General features: G+C 39.1%; 1 protein-coding gene across 4 annotated transcripts in view; it reads left to right on the forward strand.

Annotated features, from left to right (window-relative positions):
• The window catches only part of asic2 (acid-sensing (proton-gated) ion channel 2), a 364,105-nt gene extending 344,325 nt beyond the window's left edge, over window positions 1-19,780 (forward strand). For all 4 annotated transcript variants that reach the window (XM_079644096.1, XM_079644097.1, XM_079644098.1 and 1 more), the window contains 7 exons: window positions 2,605-2,755; window positions 2,937-2,993; window positions 13,242-13,395; window positions 14,848-14,939; window positions 16,066-16,145; window positions 16,769-16,837; window positions 17,879-19,780. In XM_079644096.1, coding sequence (XP_079500222.1) covers window positions 2,605-2,755; window positions 2,937-2,993; window positions 13,242-13,395; window positions 14,848-14,939; window positions 16,066-16,145; window positions 16,769-16,837; window positions 17,879-17,980 — 705 coding nt within the window. In that variant the 3' untranslated portion in view covers window positions 17,981-19,780. The remainder of the gene's footprint in view (window positions 1-2,604; window positions 2,756-2,936; window positions 2,994-13,241; window positions 13,396-14,847; window positions 14,940-16,065; window positions 16,146-16,768; window positions 16,838-17,878) is intronic.

The raw sequence follows: 19,780 nt of genomic DNA on the forward strand, positions 1-19,780 counted from the left end.
GATAATGTGAATATTTTCTCAATTGTATGTAAGTGAGTGACCAAAAATCCATTGTGAACCTCGCTTCACTTCCGCTCAGTGAAGTGCTGCGATGCAGAGTCACCTGAGTGTTATAGGAAGGAGGAGATCTATCCAGTGAGGGTTAGGCCTTCTGGGTAATGAGCCTCCAGGGCTTCTATCTCTGTTCGCCTGTCAGCCCACTTCTGTGACTGACAGGGGTGAAGAGAGTCCCTCTTCTGCCTGTCTGCCTGTCTGCCTGCCTGCTGGGAAAATACTGCCCCGCTCCATAAACACACACAGTGGGGAACGTATTCAATTTAGCTAATTAATGCAGAACTGCACTTTGTATCAGAAGTCTGAGAAAATCCCTCCTGCTGCTGGATGTTCCCACCTATCTTTTCAAGCGTCCGGAGGGCTCTTTCTAATACGTCCAAAAACAACCCTGATTATGACGATTGAGTTAAGTATCTCGGGCAGAGATTAGGTAATGGGCCTTGTGGAAGGTGTTTTTTAAAGAAATGGTGATTAAGGGATCTCTGTAATGATACCAGTCATTCTAAGTGTGAAAATTACTTCGACAAAGAGTTTAAATGAGCTAATTTGGCTTATAATGTTGGACTTCGATCAAAGCAGCTCAATAAAGTTAGCTCAAGGCACAGAGCACACAGCCTATAGTTAAGGTTTGAATCAGTTTCACATGCAGACAGGCAATTTAAAAATATAAGCTCTCCAGACATAGAAATTACCCCTCTGTGGGCTTTTGACTGAATCTGAAAGGGCATGGTGTTCCGTTGGGTCATAGAGCCATTCTTCCCAAGGATGAAAAAGCCTTAATTATAGCATTATTCCTTTGCTGCCTCTCGATTCTAGCTTAGTCTTTGTGTTTCAGTTTGGGCTTCTTTTTTTCTTTTTTTTTATTGTGTCTTGCTTCTGTACACCTGTTTGATGTTGTGGTTCATTTCAAACCAGCACTCTTCAGACGACCATTACACAATGAAAAGTAAAAACCCTCCCTGTTCTCAAATACACATTTTTTAACGATGTCCCCTGTCGACCAACTTGGAAAAGCCTATTTAAAGTATTGAGCTGGTACAACAGGGGGATGAAACGCTGATTAATAACAGGCCTAATCTCTTATTACATAGAACATAATTAGGTCAACAGGTTCTAGTGATATTGAGGTCCTTGGATTATCTGATTACAGAGAAATAATCGGATCTCCAATCAGCCACGTCTGACTCTAATTAGGCCAGAAGTAGAGATTAGCTCAGGTGTGAAGGTGGCTGTAAAGGTCAAGGCTTCCTCAAAAGCTCTTTTCTTAAGTCCCTAATAAAATTAATAGCATCTGGATGTCGGAACTCATCACTAGTGCTTGCTGCTGACTTCAGGAAGGGTATGTTTAATAACCATAGGAGACATTGTAGCAGACCAGAGGCTTTTGGACGCTGTAATATACAGCATGCTAGATTGCTGTTACACTATTATAGATTGTGTTTCAATCTTATCGTTGTACGTGTTGGTGAAATGGTCTGAATATCTAAAGCATTAAACTCAGAAACACAGATACAACATTGCCTTAGAGGAAGGGCAGGGTATCAAATTCTGTCAGTACCAACAAGTAAACTGAGGCCAAATTTCACCTGGCAGGATGTTGTGATTTCGCCTCTTCCCCAAAGATTGCGCTGTTGGCAGAGGAAGAGGCCTCAGTTGGGAAGCATTGTGATGAGAATAAGGGGAACTGGGGAGTAGAGGGTGGTGGGTGATGGATAGCGAGTGCACAGCTAGAGCACGCTGCCTGTGTTTGGAGCAGATGGGCCTCCACACCGCTCTGCCCGGTGTCCCTCGTTCTTCATCTGCTCGCCCAGCCCTCCGAGCCACAGGAGCAGGAGGAGAACATTTGGAGTTGTTGTGCTCCCATGGCAGGGTGTTGTGGGATTTTTCCTGACAGAGTCTGGCTATCTGTTGAATTGTTTTCCACACTGCCTTGTTTTTGAGAGTCTCTTCTGCTTCTCTGTACTGGCTGGGTTTCAAGGAATAAGGAACACATTTAGGAGGGATGCTGTCAGGATCTGTCCACATTATACATGGATTTCCTCTATGTATGTTTGTGGCTAAGATGGTCCCAAGTCTTTAAAAGAGTAAAGTTCTAACTTTATTTGTCATAGTTTTCTTGAGGCTATAGATCATTTGCATTGAGCAGACTGTTTAACCTTTTTTGGGTAGTTTCAGTCAGCACTGGCAGAACTCTAGCAAGAATTGTTGCACCTTCTAATATTGGGCAAATGTCAGCTATTGCAAAATCATGGAATAACTGAAATTGATTATTTTGAATCCATCCGTCGTTTTTCACAATATATCCAGATGCCCATAATTATATATAAGGTATCATTTGGAATCATTGTTATGTACTGTACAGCTTGTAAACACTTGTTTTAAAGCAGTATTGTCTTCATTGTTTTTTCCTTTATTATTTTCTCCGTTGTTTCTGTGAAAAATTCATTTAATTGCACCACTTGGAATTAAGAAAGTTTTGCATTTCATTTGGTAAACCCTGCAAAAACTCTGGTGCCTTAATTAACCCCCACACTCCTTTCTCACTTGTAGATAACCTATCTGCCTCCCCCGTGGGGAGAGTGCGAGTCAAAGGCTCTTGAGTCGGGGTTCTTCCAGGTCTACAGTGTGACCGCCTGCAGGATTGACTGTGAAACACGCTACATTGTAGAAAACTGCAACTGCCGGATGGTGCACATGCCTGGTAAGTGTCACTGGCCTGACTTCAACACTCACAACATAAAAAATAGAGCAAGTCAATACTGGATAAGATTGTGGCATTAAAGAAATGGGCTGTATTTCTACATTCATCCAGCAAGCTCTCAAGAACTTGATGTGTTAACACTACCATTGACTGAATTCCTCCCCTTCATAACTGTTTGTAGGTGATGCTTCTTACTGTACGCCTGAGCAGTACAAAGACTGCGCCGAGCCTGCACTTGGTAAGCCTGCACATACACACAAACCCATGAACATGACTTAAGACGACATTCATGCTGTATTTCCTCATATGCCTCAGAAAATATGTTGGGATAATCTTTTTTTCCTGTTGATACATAGCTTTAATGCTAAACCTGCTTTAAAGATGAGCAACACCGCAGAGCATGTTAAGCTTAAGACAGCTCAGCTCAAGAGCAGCTACAGTATATCATCAGTAAATCCAAAGCACTGTAGGGAAACACGTCTTCTTTGGGAAGTTTGATAGCCACCATACTGTCACTCCTCTCCGTCCGTTATCATTTCAAAAGGAAATTGCGCTGTCAAAAAGGACTCTGCAGGCACACAAACGGTCTACTGGTAAAAGTATTTTCAGTATACTATCAATGGTGGAACCTACTCAAACGAAAACTTCAGGATTTTCAACCTGGATCTTAATTTACCATGTGTTTGTCCAAGTGACTAATGGGGACAACCATTATTTTCATTGTTACACTATCGAACAAGAACACTGCAGCAGAAAAAGGTGCTGCAATGTTATCTTCTCGGCCATTGAACTGAAATGTTTGTGTTTTCCACTGAGAGGCCCATGTGGTATTATAATTGTCTGACAATATTATGGAAATAATCCTACAGAGAATTTTTTTTCCAAGTTTGTTTCTTATTACATCTTGCCAAGGGGACTTTTTGCAGAGAGACAACGGTGGAAGCATGTCACGGCTGAATATTTTGCTGATTTTAACAATGTGCATAAGCCTAACTCTTTCGCGAAACTTGGTTAGAACCATAAACAAACAGACTGGATCGAGCATAAGGTGATTAAAAACATTGTATTTCTCTGTAAGTTACTTTGTTTAATATTGTCTGACCCTTCAATACCAATCTGAACCTGTCAGTCGCAAAAACAAGTATTTCAGATTACATATATGAAGTTAATCAATCAGTTTTCCTGTAACTTTCAAATGTATCAAAATAACAGAACAATATTTCCCCTTGTGTGACTAGAGCTCATCAAGTCGGCTATCAATATCAGAGCAGACAGGGACTGCAGTGGAATGGTTGAAGTTAAGGGATGACTGGTCAGATAGATAATGCCTAATATTTCCGTCATTGAAGTCAATTAAACAACTGTATAGGAGGTTTTTTGGCAGCCTGTCCTCCTTTCCTTCTAATTCGAGTTTTTATGATACGTTTTTTTTAACTTGGCTCGTCCAACTGTTTTAAGATATTGAACTGATATTTTCTCTGCACTGATTACTTAAGAAAATGCCCTGAAGTTTCAGTGTAAAGGTTTACCTTTTGTTGCCTCAGACCATAGAGACACTAATGAAATAAAGATGAGATATGTTTTTTTGTCTATCTAAATTAGAATCAATGGAAATTGTTTAGAAGTCCAGAGGTATTTGCTGGATCACAAAGGGATAGATCTTATCTGCAGGACAATAAAAACAGTAGTTTTGTTACCTAAGCCTAAAACAAGTTGTTTTGTTTGAATGCCAACCTTGAACATGTGTTTCTCTTAAAGAGCCTGTGACACGAGTTTCCCCCATCATCCAAACCCATCAATTTGAGTAAATATTGTCCCCTTGAAAACCGTTACTGAACTGATTTTGGATATTTGTACTTTGATAACCATTAATCTGCCCTTCAATGTTGACCATTTTCTGGATCTTCTCGGGGATTCTTCAAGTCCCGCCAAATTATGTGTTACGTCATTGCGGGCACAGCGCTCCAGCTGCACCGTTCAGGATCCTAGCATCTGCATGTAAACGCACGATGGGGCACACAGCAGCAAGCTCAAACAACGATGACAGTTTAATTTTGAACGTGTCTGAGAGCTCGTATGAGGCTGAAGTATCGGTTTATGACAGACTTTATCTGTTAGAAGTTTAGGAATTAGGTGCGTCAATATGGGCGATCATACGGTCATGTTGCCAGTGGTGGACTGGGACTAAAAATCAGCCCGGGACTCTCGACCGGCCCACTTCGGTACCGCTAGTAAATTGTCAACGGGGGGAGTGGGGGATGTGCTAGTGACTTATCCGACCGGCCCACTTCGGTACCGGCCCATCGGGATTCGTCCCGATGGCCAGTCTGCAACTGCACCCAGCCCAGCCCACGTAAACTGTCAACGGGGGGAGCCTCGCTGCGGAGAAACGGTGACTAGTGTCCCGATCGGAGTGAGAATAATAACAATCATAATCTGTGCATTTCATCCATTAATTTCCCCAACATTTTGGTAAAAAAAACACACGTTTAATCCATGTTGGTGTACTACAAAAAGCCTCGGTTTGTTTTCTCATCAGGAAATGCAGACCGGCTCAAACAAACAATTTTTAAATCATCATCCTCACGATCATTTAATGTATCATATGTTCGCCGAATTGACATGAAAGCACTAATAAATGTAGTTTCATCCACTTGAGTTTACAACTACAAAAATAATCGATTTGTTTTTATATCACATCCGACGGGAGGAAATTCAGCAGCCCTCACTACAGATTTTTAATCCTAATTTAATCATCATCTTCACCACGATCATTTATGTTTATGTTCGCCGAATTGACATGAAAGCACTGACAAATATGAATATACTGTAGTCAACTTCATTAAAACGTTATTAACGTGCCTAAACTCATTAATTCACCATTTCTACGCATGACAACACACTTTGTCCGTGTTTGGCTCTCTCGCCGCACAGTGAAGCATTCCCGCATTGACGTCACTTCCGGCTTCCCCCACAACTTCAAAATGAGTCGAAGGAATTTCCCCGCGATGTTCGAAATTATTGATATTTATCGGAACGGTATCGCACCTTCTTTTCATTTTTCATTGCGCAACAGTTGTTGGGATGCTGTCACAGGCTCTTTAAGCCCCACGGACCCAGTTCCGGGGCCGAAATCGCGTCATTTGCAGGAAACAAAGTCTAAGGAACCTTAATATCTAATAAACTATGAATATGTTATATCCATATTACGAAAAAAAACTAATTTAACTGATCTTTTTCATTTTGTTTTTCAAAAAAAACTCAAAATGCTAACACTGACCCTCTGAATTAGCCCAGAGCGAAAAATGCTAACCTATTACTCCACCAAAAATCAATCCTAGCACCCTTATTACTTATCCTAGCTGCACATCCAACACATCGTTTATGATCATAAGGAGACACAGAATCTATTGGTACCCACCTCAACACTCAAAGACTACAAATTTGCGGAGAAAATAACAAAAATCTACATCAAAACATGTGGCGCGAGGTAGCCAAAAACGCTAACATGGCTTACCTTGGTCTTTTTCTTGTCAAAACTGTTCTTCAATGGCATTAAAACGATAAAAAACAATGGTGTAGTTAATCCATAGGTTAATCCAATGTGTCTGTGTCCCCTTTGAAATGTTCTGATAATCCATAAGCAATAAAACTGCTTTTCCGTTTCCAGATATCAGAGCAGGGATATTCCTACGCTCTGCAAAAGATTGCATACGCAGAGAAGACAGCTTTTTTTTTTAACATGAGAGTCTATAGGACGATTTCCCTTCGATTCTATTGGCTCTAACGGTCAGGAAGAGTTGTCACATGTCAAAATCGAGCAAGGGGGGCCAGAAATATGGAAAATCCACCCAAATGGCCCCAGAAGAGGTTTTTTTTGCTAAATCTGTCTAAAAAGGTCAAATATCCCTTGTTTTGCATCAATCTTGATACAGGTTATTATCTGTTGTACTTTGGATTCCTAAAGCTTTTAGTCTACTAAAAATATGTTGTACTTATAGTGAAAAATAACCTTGGATGATGATCCAAGGTTAGTTTTCACTATAAGTACAAAATATTTTTGGGACGGACACTATAATTTACAGTTTTTTACCATGTTCAATCTGAATTTTTTTAAAATAAAAAACATCTATATTGATTCTGTCTTTTCTACATCCAACTCACAGGTTTATCATTACTTTGAGAAAAAAGATTATTTATTTAACCCTTGAAACCGGAAAAACAGGCTTGGGGCCTAACAGGTTAAAATGACAATGTCAAGTTTCACTTTCACAACTGTGGTGCAGTTTGCCCTGTTTGAACCATTTCAATGCCAGTGATAACAACTAATGCCGGCCATTTAATAGGCTGATATCATTCAAAACGGGTACTAACACATTAAACAGTTCTCAGTGATCTTCTCTTTTTCAGTAACATACATCTAACAAAGCCATTACACTATAGACCCTTTGTTCAGTGCTATCTCTTGTTGGGGGACCTCATTTCACATAAAAAAGCAATTGCACTGCCGTGGTTTATTAGGCAATGAGACGAGGCGAGATAATGTTTTAAGTTACCTTGACGTGACTCCAGATCTTCCAATATGTGTGCAGCCCACCGGAGCTCTGTATCAGAAAAAAGATGCATGGCTGTGAACACCGAGGGGGATAATAAAAGCATGAAATGGTATATTTGTGCAATACATCCTTCTACTGTTGCCGTGGCGATGAATAAATATGATCTGACGATCGGGTCTGACTCGGTCCAGTGCCTCCTTTTAGATGGCTTTCCTTTTTTCGAAATGTATTCAAGCCCATTGGTCGGTTTAAACCCTTTAAACAGTACACATGTTTTGGACTCGATGTCTTCCATATGAATTACTGTGAGGGTAAAATATTATGAATATATACTATCTTGTAATCGGGGGAACTCTGACTCTTTTAAGACTCTATATGACCCTGTTGGAAACTTAAGTCATAGCTCTATGATTAAAGAGACTAAAGATTGACTGAAGATTAATTAATTTTTCTAACATAATTATTAATAAATTATAGCATACTATAATATACAATACAGAATTAAAGCCTCTGTTACCCATATTATTTTGAACCTACTTGAAATGTATGATGAATAGAAGTCAGTGAAAACATAAATAATAAATTGATTCAAAAGCATACTAAGTAACGTCTGAACTTATCAACTTCTAGGAGTTAAAAGTGTCTTTCCTTCCACTACAGGCTCTCTGCTCTCTCTCCCTGCAGGGAAAATCAATCCAATTATTACAAAAGCAATGTAGTCAAGGGCAACAACATTTTCAGACCGTTAGCATCAAGGCTGCAGGCTCCCACACCATCAGGGCATTCAGCGTATTGCAGCTGTGTGCTATTAACGTGTGCTGGATACCACGTTACACTGTGCAGCAGGGGGGGGGGGCTTTGGTGCTTATTCCAGACAGCTTCCTTCCTCTCTTTTCCTATAATTGGCTTTATTTTTGGAACAGTAGGGGTTTCACAATCTCACACTCACTCAGTTTGAATCAGTGGTAGCAAATTATTTATTGTTTTAAACTCAGTGCCAATTTGCTTTTCCCACAAGAGAACGACTCACTCTGCAACATTTGATTGGTTCTTCTGTCCTCATAGCTATATCACTCAACTTTTGGAGACAGCACTGAAAACATATTTTTGATAGAAGACAGCTGTATCTTTTTTCTGTGAACAACTTGCTTTTCTTATCGTTTGCTTTTGAGGGAAAAAAGGGACATCTTAAAATAACCTAGACAGAATTTCTTCTTAACCCAAGATTTTAGATAAGTGTCTACCTCTCAGACAGATTTTTATTTAAAAGTAGAAAGTTGTCATGGATAAATATATGATGGTATTTTTTATATTTTTGATTAAAATGAGTGTGAGGGAAAACGAGAGTTACCTGGATAAAGAGAAATAAATAAATCATTTTAATGTACAAGGCGTTGCTCCTGTGTATCCAATAATGTATAATTTGAATACAAATTAGAGACCACTGAGAGGCCATATTGAATTTCCTATTGCTATTACGTGACTGTGGCTTCACCGGCTATTAGTGCGCCATAGGGAACATCTGCCTGGTGCTCTGTGCTGTGCAGGTCTGCCACAGACAGCTTTTCAGTAGGAAATACTCATTAAAACATTCACCTCTCATCTACATTCAGAGAATAAGGGTTGGTTGTAAAGGATTTTTAAAGAGAGGTACGTTTTTTTTTGTGAGAAATGTCTCTCTGTCGAAATTAAAACCTTCATATAAACTTTGCGATTTCATAAATTCAGCTTTAGAAAGTGATTTGTGAGGAGTAGGCAGCCTCGGTGCTGGAGAAGCTTTTGATGGAGCTATATTTGAAAAGCCTGTGTCGCTTAACATTACCGTCAGTGTGAGAAAGTTGGTGTTATGTAGAAGGCTCTGGGCTTAACATGAAATCATTCAGTGCATTTAAGTTTCTATTCTTTTTCAAACTGCCTAAGCAGAGCCCTGAATAGAGCCTGGCATTTCTACATCAGGACTGTGTCTCTGTCAGGGTGAAGGCTGTTTTCACGGATGCTGCTTCAGGGCTTGTTTGTGTTTGGGCGCTTTACATTCTGTGACTTTGACAATGACATTGACTTAAACTGTCGTTCTGGCTTTTATGGAGTAGACATCTGCAAGACTAAAGGTGCAGTATGAAGGAGCCCAGCTAGAAATCTTTGGTTCTAAAAACATTCTGAGAATGTTAGTCATTGTTCTAGGAAGGTTTTCAGCAGGAAGTTTTTGTTTGGTTCCCAGAATGTTATTCTGAAAGGTAGGATAACGTTCTCTAAAAACATTCTTAAAATGTTTGGTGATAACATTGTTAGAACATTATGCCCTCCTATTCTTAAAACGTTTTTAGCGGGAAGTTTTTGTTTGGTTCCCAGAATGTTCTTCTGAAAGGTAGGATAACGCTTTCTAAAAACATTCTTAAAATGTTTGGTGATATCCTTCTTAAAATGTTTTTGAAAACGTTGTTAGAACATTATGCCCTACTATTCTTAAAACGTTTTCAGCAGAAGCTTTTATTTTGTTTCCCAGAATTTTCTTCTGAAAGGTAGGATAACGTTCACTAAAAACATTCTTAAAATGTTTTTGAAAAAATTGTTAGAACATTATGCCCTACTGTTCTTAAAACATTTTCAGCTGCAAGTTAGATTTTTTATGTTGCCAGAATGTTATTATTTTAGACAAGGATAACATGGTTAAAGAAATTATGCAAATGTTCTATGGTAACCATTTACTAAAATATGTTTACATTATTTGAACATAAAGACATAATATTCCTGTAATTGTTCAACTCAAAATTCCTGGGTAAGTGGACTGACCACTGTGGTCATTAGGATGATTATGATAGTTTACTTAACTATTGGAATTTGACTATTAACACATGTAAAAGGATGACACGGAATCAGCTGGTGAAAGTAACATTTGTTTATTAGAAAAGGGGAGCTGGGAGTGGAGGTTGGTTATGGCGGCAGTGGGAAACAGTTGTTCCAGGGTGGGTAGAGAGGCCTGGCTGGTCTTGGGAGTGTGGAAGGCCTTGGATTCCTCCTGGGAGAGACACAAAAATTAGTGTGAGGCAAAAGCAGGCAAAGTTGTCAAAGAATATGCTGGTAAAAAGCTAGAGCGGCATGCAACAATCCGGCAGGGAATGAGTGCAGGCTGCAGGCTTTCATAGTGTGGCTGACGAGCAGGTTGCAGGTGTGGTCGATTGGAGATTGCTCCCAGCCGTGTAGAGCATACCAGCAGGCAGAGAGAGAGACACACAGTAGAAAGAAACACACAAACACTAACAGGGGTTTCAGGGACGGGCAGTGATAGTCGGTCCGTTCTTTTATATGTCTGTCTTTGGTTTTCTAAGTGTTATTCGATCCATATGACAATAGAGATACGTATGTGCATAAACAACTAAAACACTTGGGGTATATTGTTCGAACAATGTTATCACCAAACATTTTAAGAATGTTTTTAGAGAACGTTATCATACCTTTCAGAAGTACATTCTAGGAACCAAAATAAAACTTCTCAATGAAACCATTCCTAGAACAATGAATGGTAACATTCTCAGAATGTTTTTAGAACCAACAATGTCTAGCTGGGAACTCAGACATGCCTACGCAAACATGCAATATCATGAATTACGTGCTTGTTTTTTTCTAAAAAGGAAAATGTGGTGACATCAGATTTCTTTTAAACATCCTTTTCAAACAAATGCAAAAACTTAACTTTTTTAAAGCGCACTACAAATAAATCTGACATTGACCATGACCATGTTAATATTTCGCATCACAGGAACATTTTATAAAAAAATAATAACCTGCTGAAAACATTATCCAAATGTTGCTTCCAAAATGTTGTTCTTTGGTTATCATGTAAAATTGAGGGAATGTTCTATAAAAAAACATCTTTAATGTGTTACCCCAACAACGTCCAAAACACATCCTTAGAATGTTGGAGGCAAAACATTCCACCTTTGTTGACTTATCACATTAAAGGAACATTTTATAAAACACTTTCTGTCATCTCAGGCCTCAATAACATCCTGAAAACATTTTCAGAATGTTGCTTAGAGAATATTCTTTATTTGTTATCATGTAACATTGAGGGAACGTTTTATATAGAACTTCTTTAATGTGTTACCCAACAACGTCCAAAACACGTCCTTAGAATGTTGCAGGCAAAACGTTCCACCTTTGTTAACATATCACATGAAAGGCCTCAATAACATCCTCAAAACATCCTCTGAATGTTGCAGTTAAAACGTTATGTCTTAGTTAACCTTAAACCTTATAGGAACATTATTTGAACAAATAAACATCCTAAAAAGGTTCTTTGAACATCAGATTAAAACGTTTCTTTAAAACCTTCTTAGAACCTATAGGTAACGTTAGCCAAAGTTGTGAGAACGTTCCCCGCTAGCTGGGATGTATTTATTATAAACGTTAGTCCTTAACATCTATCACTGTGTATATCACCATTCAAACATATTTTAAAAGTTGAACAAACCCCACACAGCTCTGTGAAATGTTGACTTTATTTAATCATTTCAGTAAAACCTAACGTTCATATTTCTCTTTTTGATTATAATACTGATGAACGTTCAAAACAAAGCACTTTGGCAACTTAACACATACGTTTTAAAATGCTTAATAAGCACCGTAAGTTTCATGATATAATTTCTCCATCATAATCGGTTGTTTCCGTGAACGGCCGACTTTTGTGTGATGGCAAATGCTGCGGCTGCAAGGCATTGTTGGGCAGCATTTTCTCCTCTCATTTCAGTAAGGGAGGTTCAGTGGTTCCTAAGCTAAAGGAGGTTATAAAAGAAGTTTGAAACCTCCTTTCCTATCATGTAGAGAATTTGAACGGCACTTATTATTAAGATGTATGCGCTCATACATCTTAAGAAAGTTATCACCAAAAATGGTAAGAATGTTTTTAGAGAACGTTATCCTACCTTTCAGAAGAACATTCTGGGAACCAAAATAAAACGTCCCGCTGAAAACGTTTTAAGAACAGGAGGGCATAATGTTCTAATAATGTTATCAAAAACATCTTAAGAAGGTTATCAAAAACATCTTAAGAAGGTTATCACCAAACATTTCCAGAATGTTTTTAAAGAACGTTATCCTACCTTTCAGAAGAACATTCTGGGAACCAAACTAAAACTTCCCGCTGAAAACGTTTTAAGAATAGTAGGGCATAATGTTCTAACAATGTTATCAACCACATCTTAAGAAGGTTATCAAAAACATTTTAAGAAGGTCATCAAAAACATTTCAAGAAGGTTATTACCAAGCATTTGAAGAATGTTTTTAAAGAACGTTAATCCTACCTTTCAGAAGAACATTCTGGGAACCAAAATAAAACGCCCCGCTGAAAACGTTTTAAGAACAGGAGGGCATAATGTTTTAATAATGTTATCAAAAACATCTTAAGAAGGTTATCAAAAACATCTTAAGAAGGTTATCACCAAACATTTCAAGAATGTTTTTAAAGAACGTTATCCTACCTTTCAGAAGAAAATTCTGGGAACCAAAATAAAACGTCCCGCTGACAACATTCCTAGAAAAATGAATGGTAAGAAAAGGTGTAATACTGGTCAAATACTTCAAATTGACCAACGACCTATAAAAGAAATTTCCAAATAAATACAAACTTATATATCCTCAACATTAAAAGAGCAAGATGTTTTATTAATGCATAAATGTATTTATTTTGTATTTGATTGAGATTCAAATGTGTTTAGAAGCTTATACTGACTCTACAGTATACCTTAAAATACCAAAAAAAATTGTATTTATTTCTTACTGTATAGCTTCTCTTTCTAAGATGTCTCGTTTTGTTTCTAAAAAAGCATCTATCCCTTTTGTTCATCATCCTCAACCAATCCTCCGACATATCATTCCAATTTACCCCCGTATTCTACACACCTCCCATCTCCATTGCCCCCTCCTTTGTAAAGCCAAACTCTCATCTGTAGAGAGCAATAACTGCCTCTGCAGGACGCCATGCAACATGACCCGCTACAACAAAGAGCTGTCCATGGTTAAAATCCCCAGTAAGACCTCTGCCCGCTACCTGCAGAAGAAGTTCAACAAGTCTGAGAAGTACATCACGTAAGTAGCCAGTAACAAACCACCAAGTGATGCTCTGGTTCTGCTCATTATGTCCGGTTGATAAGGAGAAATCCCTAACTGCTAATAACATAGACATAGTAAAAGACAATGAGTGTGAATCATTTCATCATCTCAGGAGTTCTCTTCTTACCTTCCCGTTTTGTATCCATTACTGATAAGCAATGTTTTGTGGTGTTCCCCAAGGTTCTGTCCTGGGTTTGTTGGTTTTTTTCTCTGAACATGCTTCCTCTCCGCCATTCATTTAAAAGATATACCTTCAATAATCCATATGTTTCTATGGACCAGACTTTGAGTCTTGTCCCGAATGTAAATGGTTTGAATGTCTCCTCTCTCTACCATTTGGAACTGTTTTTTTATTGGTAAATGTCCTTCCTTCTTGAATAATGTAATTTACTTTTCACCTGCCTGGCCTACACTCACCTGTGGGTTTGTGCAGCCCCACGTCAGCAGCAGGCCACTGCTGTCCTCTGTTTGCTCGGTGTTCCTTGCTCCAGGCTAAATACTAAAGGAGTATGTGTTTTTGAGGTTGGAGCTCTTAAGCTTTAAAAGTTGCTCCCATTGGTCTTAGGATTTGTGAACACTGTGGAGTCTTTTAAAAAGCAGCTCAAGATCCCTTTGTTTCGACTTGCTTGTTAAATGTCTCTTGAAGCTTGAAGTTTGCATTTCAAGTCTGTTCTTTTTTTTTTGTTGCATTTTTCTATTTTGTCTTTTGTTGTGAAGAACTTTGTGACTACTGCTCTTGAACATTTGCTGCACAAATAAACATAATTATGTATATTTGGAATAAATTAATGCTTTAATTAAGATATAAATGAACAGTTGAAACCACTTGCAAACTGATAAGCAACAATTCCACCAATGGGTTGTCTCTGATGGGAAAATGCCAGAAACCATTCAGATCCTTTATTCCCTCATGCTAATTGCAGATACATCATTGTGCAATTTAAAAACAATACTAATTCACAAAGATATGATGTGTGGTTTCTCGTAAATTCCAAGCAATCTTCGTTGATTTCGTTTTTTACAAAAGGATACAAGTAACTATCATTTTGAGTGAGGCACAATGAGTGCAGCTGATCATATTTTAGACTATTTTTCAACCACGTTCATTCAGTTTGAAAACACTAACCCAAGCAAACATTCATATCAACCACCAATTCAGATGCTCTACAAAGTCTCCAAATGACCACAGAGAGAACCTTTCATCCTCTTTGCTGACAACATTGTCTCATATAGGCCTTTTAATTAAAAACTCAAAATACTGTTATCCCTATGAAAAGATGAGCTACTGTGAGCTTGTCCTCCGCCCACACATTGGCTGTGTTTCCTTGCCTGCTCAGCTTGGTAGAACATGGATAGACTGGTGCTGATTGTGTTGCTTGCCAAGTCCTCACTCACATTAAGATTAATGCCCAATGTATACCTTTGCAGAGACAACATCTTGGTGTTGGACGTGTTCTTTGAGGCTTTGAACTACGAGACCATCGAGCAAAAAAAAGCTTACGAGGTTGCTGGCTTGCTGGGTAAGATTCATGTTACCTTTTTTTCCAAACCTGAATTCAGTCTACTTCAGTCATGCTACTTTTACAATTATTGACTGAATAAAAGGAAATTGTCCATCTTGGCAGCATATTTGGATAAGTAATATATAGATGCCTGGTTGTAAGGTCATGGTCTGTGTGACAGTTATCAACAAAATGTTGGCTCCGTGAAATGTTGTGATTTAGCTAGCACTGAGCTGCAATTGATAATTTTTTATAAAAGTTGTAACAACTATAAATAAAAAGCCAAAAAGAACAGGGACACAGACAGCAGTTAGCCAAAGTGAAGCATGAGCCATTCAAGCTAATGGTCAACAATAGATAGAAAAAAGCAAAAATAAAGCCATAGTTATGGCATTACCAGTTCATTTGAGTGGGGTCATAAAAACATGGGTAGGGTCTGGGTTTGGGTCTCAGCTGTAGACAAAAAGCTATTATGTTGGCTCGTTGTTCTCAGGAGACATTGGTGTTGAGTCTAAATGTGTTTTTGCTGTGGCCAATTATTTGCATTTCACTTTTTCTTGCCCCACAATTATGTTGAGGTGTACTGCACTCCAAACTTGAAATCTTGCCAAGTATATTTGTCTAATTTCTAGTCAGAATATGTCTTTACACTTGATATAAGACATAATAACTTCAGAAGTAACACTGCAGTGAGATATCGGGTCTTGTTTTTAGATAATGCATCAACTTAAGTAAAAAAAAATCGTATTTTGAGTTGTATCTCAGATGAAACACTTAATGTTTTAGACATTTATTAGAAAATCACCAACTAACATCAGAAAACAGAACACTTTTGAGCATGTGCGGCTTATATTGTAACACGGAATTTCCTGATTCTGGTCTAGATCTGATTGATCTAAATATCCAATCTTATTTCAAGAAATCTAACCAAGCTAATGTTCACTTGTTCTATTGGCAGATGTGTGTCCTTATTTCAAGTGAAAAAAGCTTGTTTTCATTATTGTTTAACTTGTTTTTGGAGCAGCATTTTTTCCAGTGTGTCAAACAACTTTTGCTAAATCTTTTCCTACATCAAAGTCTCAACATATAAGTTATTTTCCTCTATTCTTCTTTACACTTCTACTGTGGCTGTGCCCTTCTACAGGTGATATTGGAGGCCAGATGGGTCTGTTCATTGGAGCCAGCATCCTCACTATCCTAGAGCTTTTTGACTATGCTTATGAGGTCAGTCTCAAGTTGCTATTTTCACCACTGTTAAATCATCGAATTACGCCCACACACAATCCTCTGCAGGCTCTCACAGCTTTTGTCTGTACATAACATTTTCAGAGCTCTTGTTTTCTGGTTTTGCAGTGAAGAGCTATTGCCTTGACCATGAAAGGTGACAACAGAAACAAAGTCACTAATTCATGTAGCTGATACAAGAGCTATATATTTACTTCAAAGGCGGCTGAGATGAAAGAAAGTGTGCTTGTGTTTTTTCCATTACCTTTGCTTTACTGTCTCGCCCTCTTTAGAGCTCACCACGCTGCTATGGGCTGCACAGGGTTCTGACAGGCACATTATAGTCTTTGTCTCCCCTAGGCTTAGAGAAAATATCCAAGAAAAAGTCATTTTAAAGTGTTTTTTTATTACCATAAAGAAGTCATTGGGAGATGATACCCTCATGTTGATGACAAACGCAGCTCTAAGGCTTAATTTAACAGCTTAAATGGCGTTGCCATATCAACCTCCTCATTTATTTTTACTTTGGGGTCAAATGTTCCTGTGCAGTCATTAATTACAAGTTGAGTTCTCGAATATCAGACTGAGCTACGCCTATTGACATTTATTTTCCCGATCTACAGGTGGTAAAAGACAGACTGTTGGATTTACTGAGCAGAGAGGAGGAGGAGGAGAGTCATGGAGAGGATGTGGTAAGAGCGACCTTTAACCCCTCACTTCTCAATCTTTCTGAGTGCTGTGTAAGTGGAGCGTGTAGATACATTGTTATTTCACACACTCTGACCATGCATATCAAACCTTGCCCTATCCTTACCCCTCCACCCAAGCATGCAGACAGAACACCCAGGTTGTGTGCAGAGAGACAGTAGCAGGACAAATTGGCTCTCTGGAGAACCTCTTAAAAAGTGAAATTAGGACTCTGATGGAACTCTTAACAAACACATCCATCAACATCTGAGTTAAATCATCAAAACTCAAAGCTCAGCAAAAGGAGAAGGTTAGGATGGCCTTTGCATGACGTAATGTGCAGGTCAGTTGGTAAGAAGTGTTAGGATGGTCAAATAATGTCCCTGGACATCACTTGGAAGCATGTGGCTAAGTTAGCTGAAAAAGTGAAGGAGCTGCAGATTCAGTGGCAGCACCCTGTTCAAAACGCACAAATAAAGTAATTAACCTATTTCTCCCAACAAAGGACCAAAATACATCCACTAAGATCAGTGGATTTGTTTGCGCAAAGTGAACTACTCTCATTTTATACGTCCATTTACTGCTAAAATGTAAAAAATACAGGTTATTGTGTCATGTTACCATGGCAGCATATTAGTAAAAAGTGCTTAATAACGGTCATGGCGCGCAGAAGTCAATGGTAATAGACCATTTTTTGTTTTAATGTACTCCGATTACTTTTTTGATCTGTTAACAACCATTCATGTAGCTAGTTTTCAGCAAGCTGCCCAGCCTATTTTATCCGTTCGACCAAATAAAGCCCACAGAGGCTGGAGTTTACCGAGCTGTGCAAACTCATGACAGGTTCATACTCTTCCTGTTAATGACTTGTTGTCTTTCTTCTAAACTGCATTTGTTCTGCATAACCTTATGCTTAATGAGAAAATGCTTTTATTAGTATTCAGAGATTTCAAAGCTCCTATCGTTGCTGCAATTGGAGACTTCTGGGTCATTTAACCGGAATTAGCAAAGAAAGTACAATACACGCCTTTTCATTCTTTTCCCAGAGTTCCTGTGACCCTGTGGCAAACCACTCGGAGTCCATCAGCCACACTGTGACCGTCCCCCTGCAGACAACGCTGGGCACCCTGGAGGAGATTGCCTGTTGAGGCCCTCCCCCCCGCCCCTCAGAGCCCCACACATCCAAAGGCTGCCTCCACTGGGTGGCGCTACATAGGGCAACCTGCAGGACCCTAACAGGGGGGGAGGAGACGAGGACAAGAACAGAGGGGCGCTGCACTCTGTCACACCGCCCTATCTGAGGCACTAATGGGGATTAAAGAGCTGTCGGCTGGACTTATCAGCCCTCTCTGTCACCCTGCACTGTACTCTGGTGGGACGGTAGCCTCCGCTGGGCCAGACCTGCAGTGGGGTCTCCACATAGACGCACACAGAAGAGCAGAAACTGGGTGGGCTGACATCCCACAATGGGGTTCTCCCCTGTGCAGCATATCCATGTTACAAACACATTCATATGTCGCTCACTGCCAAATGAACTGTACAAACTGGTTTTGAACTGCATGCATCTATCGATCTCTCTTGCTCTCTTTGCTGATGCAGTGTTGCTTTACTGTACATGTGTGCCATTTCTCTCTCTCTAACTGCAGGACAGGCCTGCGAAAGGGCCCAGGTGAGATATAAACTTAGAATGTACAGATTGAACATATGGTTGTTTGAAATCATAGTTCAGATGTGACCAAACCTTCAAAAAACGATTCTAATGAGCGATGTATCGGTGGTTGGTGATGTATGAGCAGGAAAAAAAACACCTTTGCTCTCTGAAAATAGTAAAGTCATTATGCAGGCAGCATTTTTATTTTCACCTGTCAGTTTCAGTTGAATCAGTTTACTAAAAGGCATGTTTTTTACCTGACTGCCGGGGTGTTAAACTGTTCCCCACAGACATCTTTAAAGGGATGTCATACACTTACTGTTAATTTATGTGAAGAAATGACTCGCTGGCTTCTGGCTGCTGCACCCAAAGCAGCACCCAGCTCAGAGGTGGAATCTGAATTTATTTGCCTGCCAGAGAACAAGCCGTGTAGAAAATGTTGCATCGAATAAATATGCGTTTTTGAACAGTTTTTCCTTAGCAGAAGTGAGGGTAATGTTTAAGACAGCTCATACCTCTTTATTAAAGTCATATTGTCCTTCACCAATAAAGACAAAATATTCTGGCAATTAACAAAACAATAAACAAAAGCACGATGGGTTCAGCCAGGATTAGGTGAGGATACAGGGTCGGCTGTGATATGGTGTAAATATCTGTGTTCTGTTTTTTTCTCATAAAAGCAGGTACCACAGACATGTCTGAAGTAGAATTGTTCTAAAAAAAAAAATGTCCAGAAGTGACTTCACATTTGTCATTTTGTTCCTTAATGTTACTCTCTCAGTGGTTGACGATGTTACAGGCAGTAGCATTTTGACGGTTGTTGAATGTCATGCTAAAAATGGAAGACACACTTTGCTGTAAGCACCTGAACCTCTCTGAACTTTCTGTGTCTTCAGCAACAGTTGCATATATACGGCTTTACACCAAAAGCTTGTGTGAGAATATGTGGAAGATTTAGTGTCCATGATCAGTCTCTGTCATCATGGTTATGTACATTACAGGTAGGAATGAATTCAAGTGCTTTGTGAGACTGTTTGAATGATGATTTCCCATCTGTGGCTCAACCTACCGTCTGTGTGTATCTCATGTTGTCGCTTCAGATGAACACAATCTTCAGCCTGCGGGGGGGCGAGACAAATGTGTCTCACTTCTCGTTCTGATAAAGACACCGGCTGATTTCTCTCTCTATTTTGGCTTCAATTGTTATCGCAGGACAGCTTTTTCTCATTTTGTGATGCAGCATACATTGTGTGTTTTTAATGTGAAACATTTAAATAAAAAAAAGGTTGTTTTGCAA

Source organism: Notothenia rossii, assembly GCF_949606895.1.
Source record: "Notothenia rossii genome assembly, chromosome: 8".
Lineage (NCBI taxonomy): Eukaryota > Metazoa > Chordata > Actinopteri > Perciformes > Nototheniidae > Notothenia > Notothenia rossii.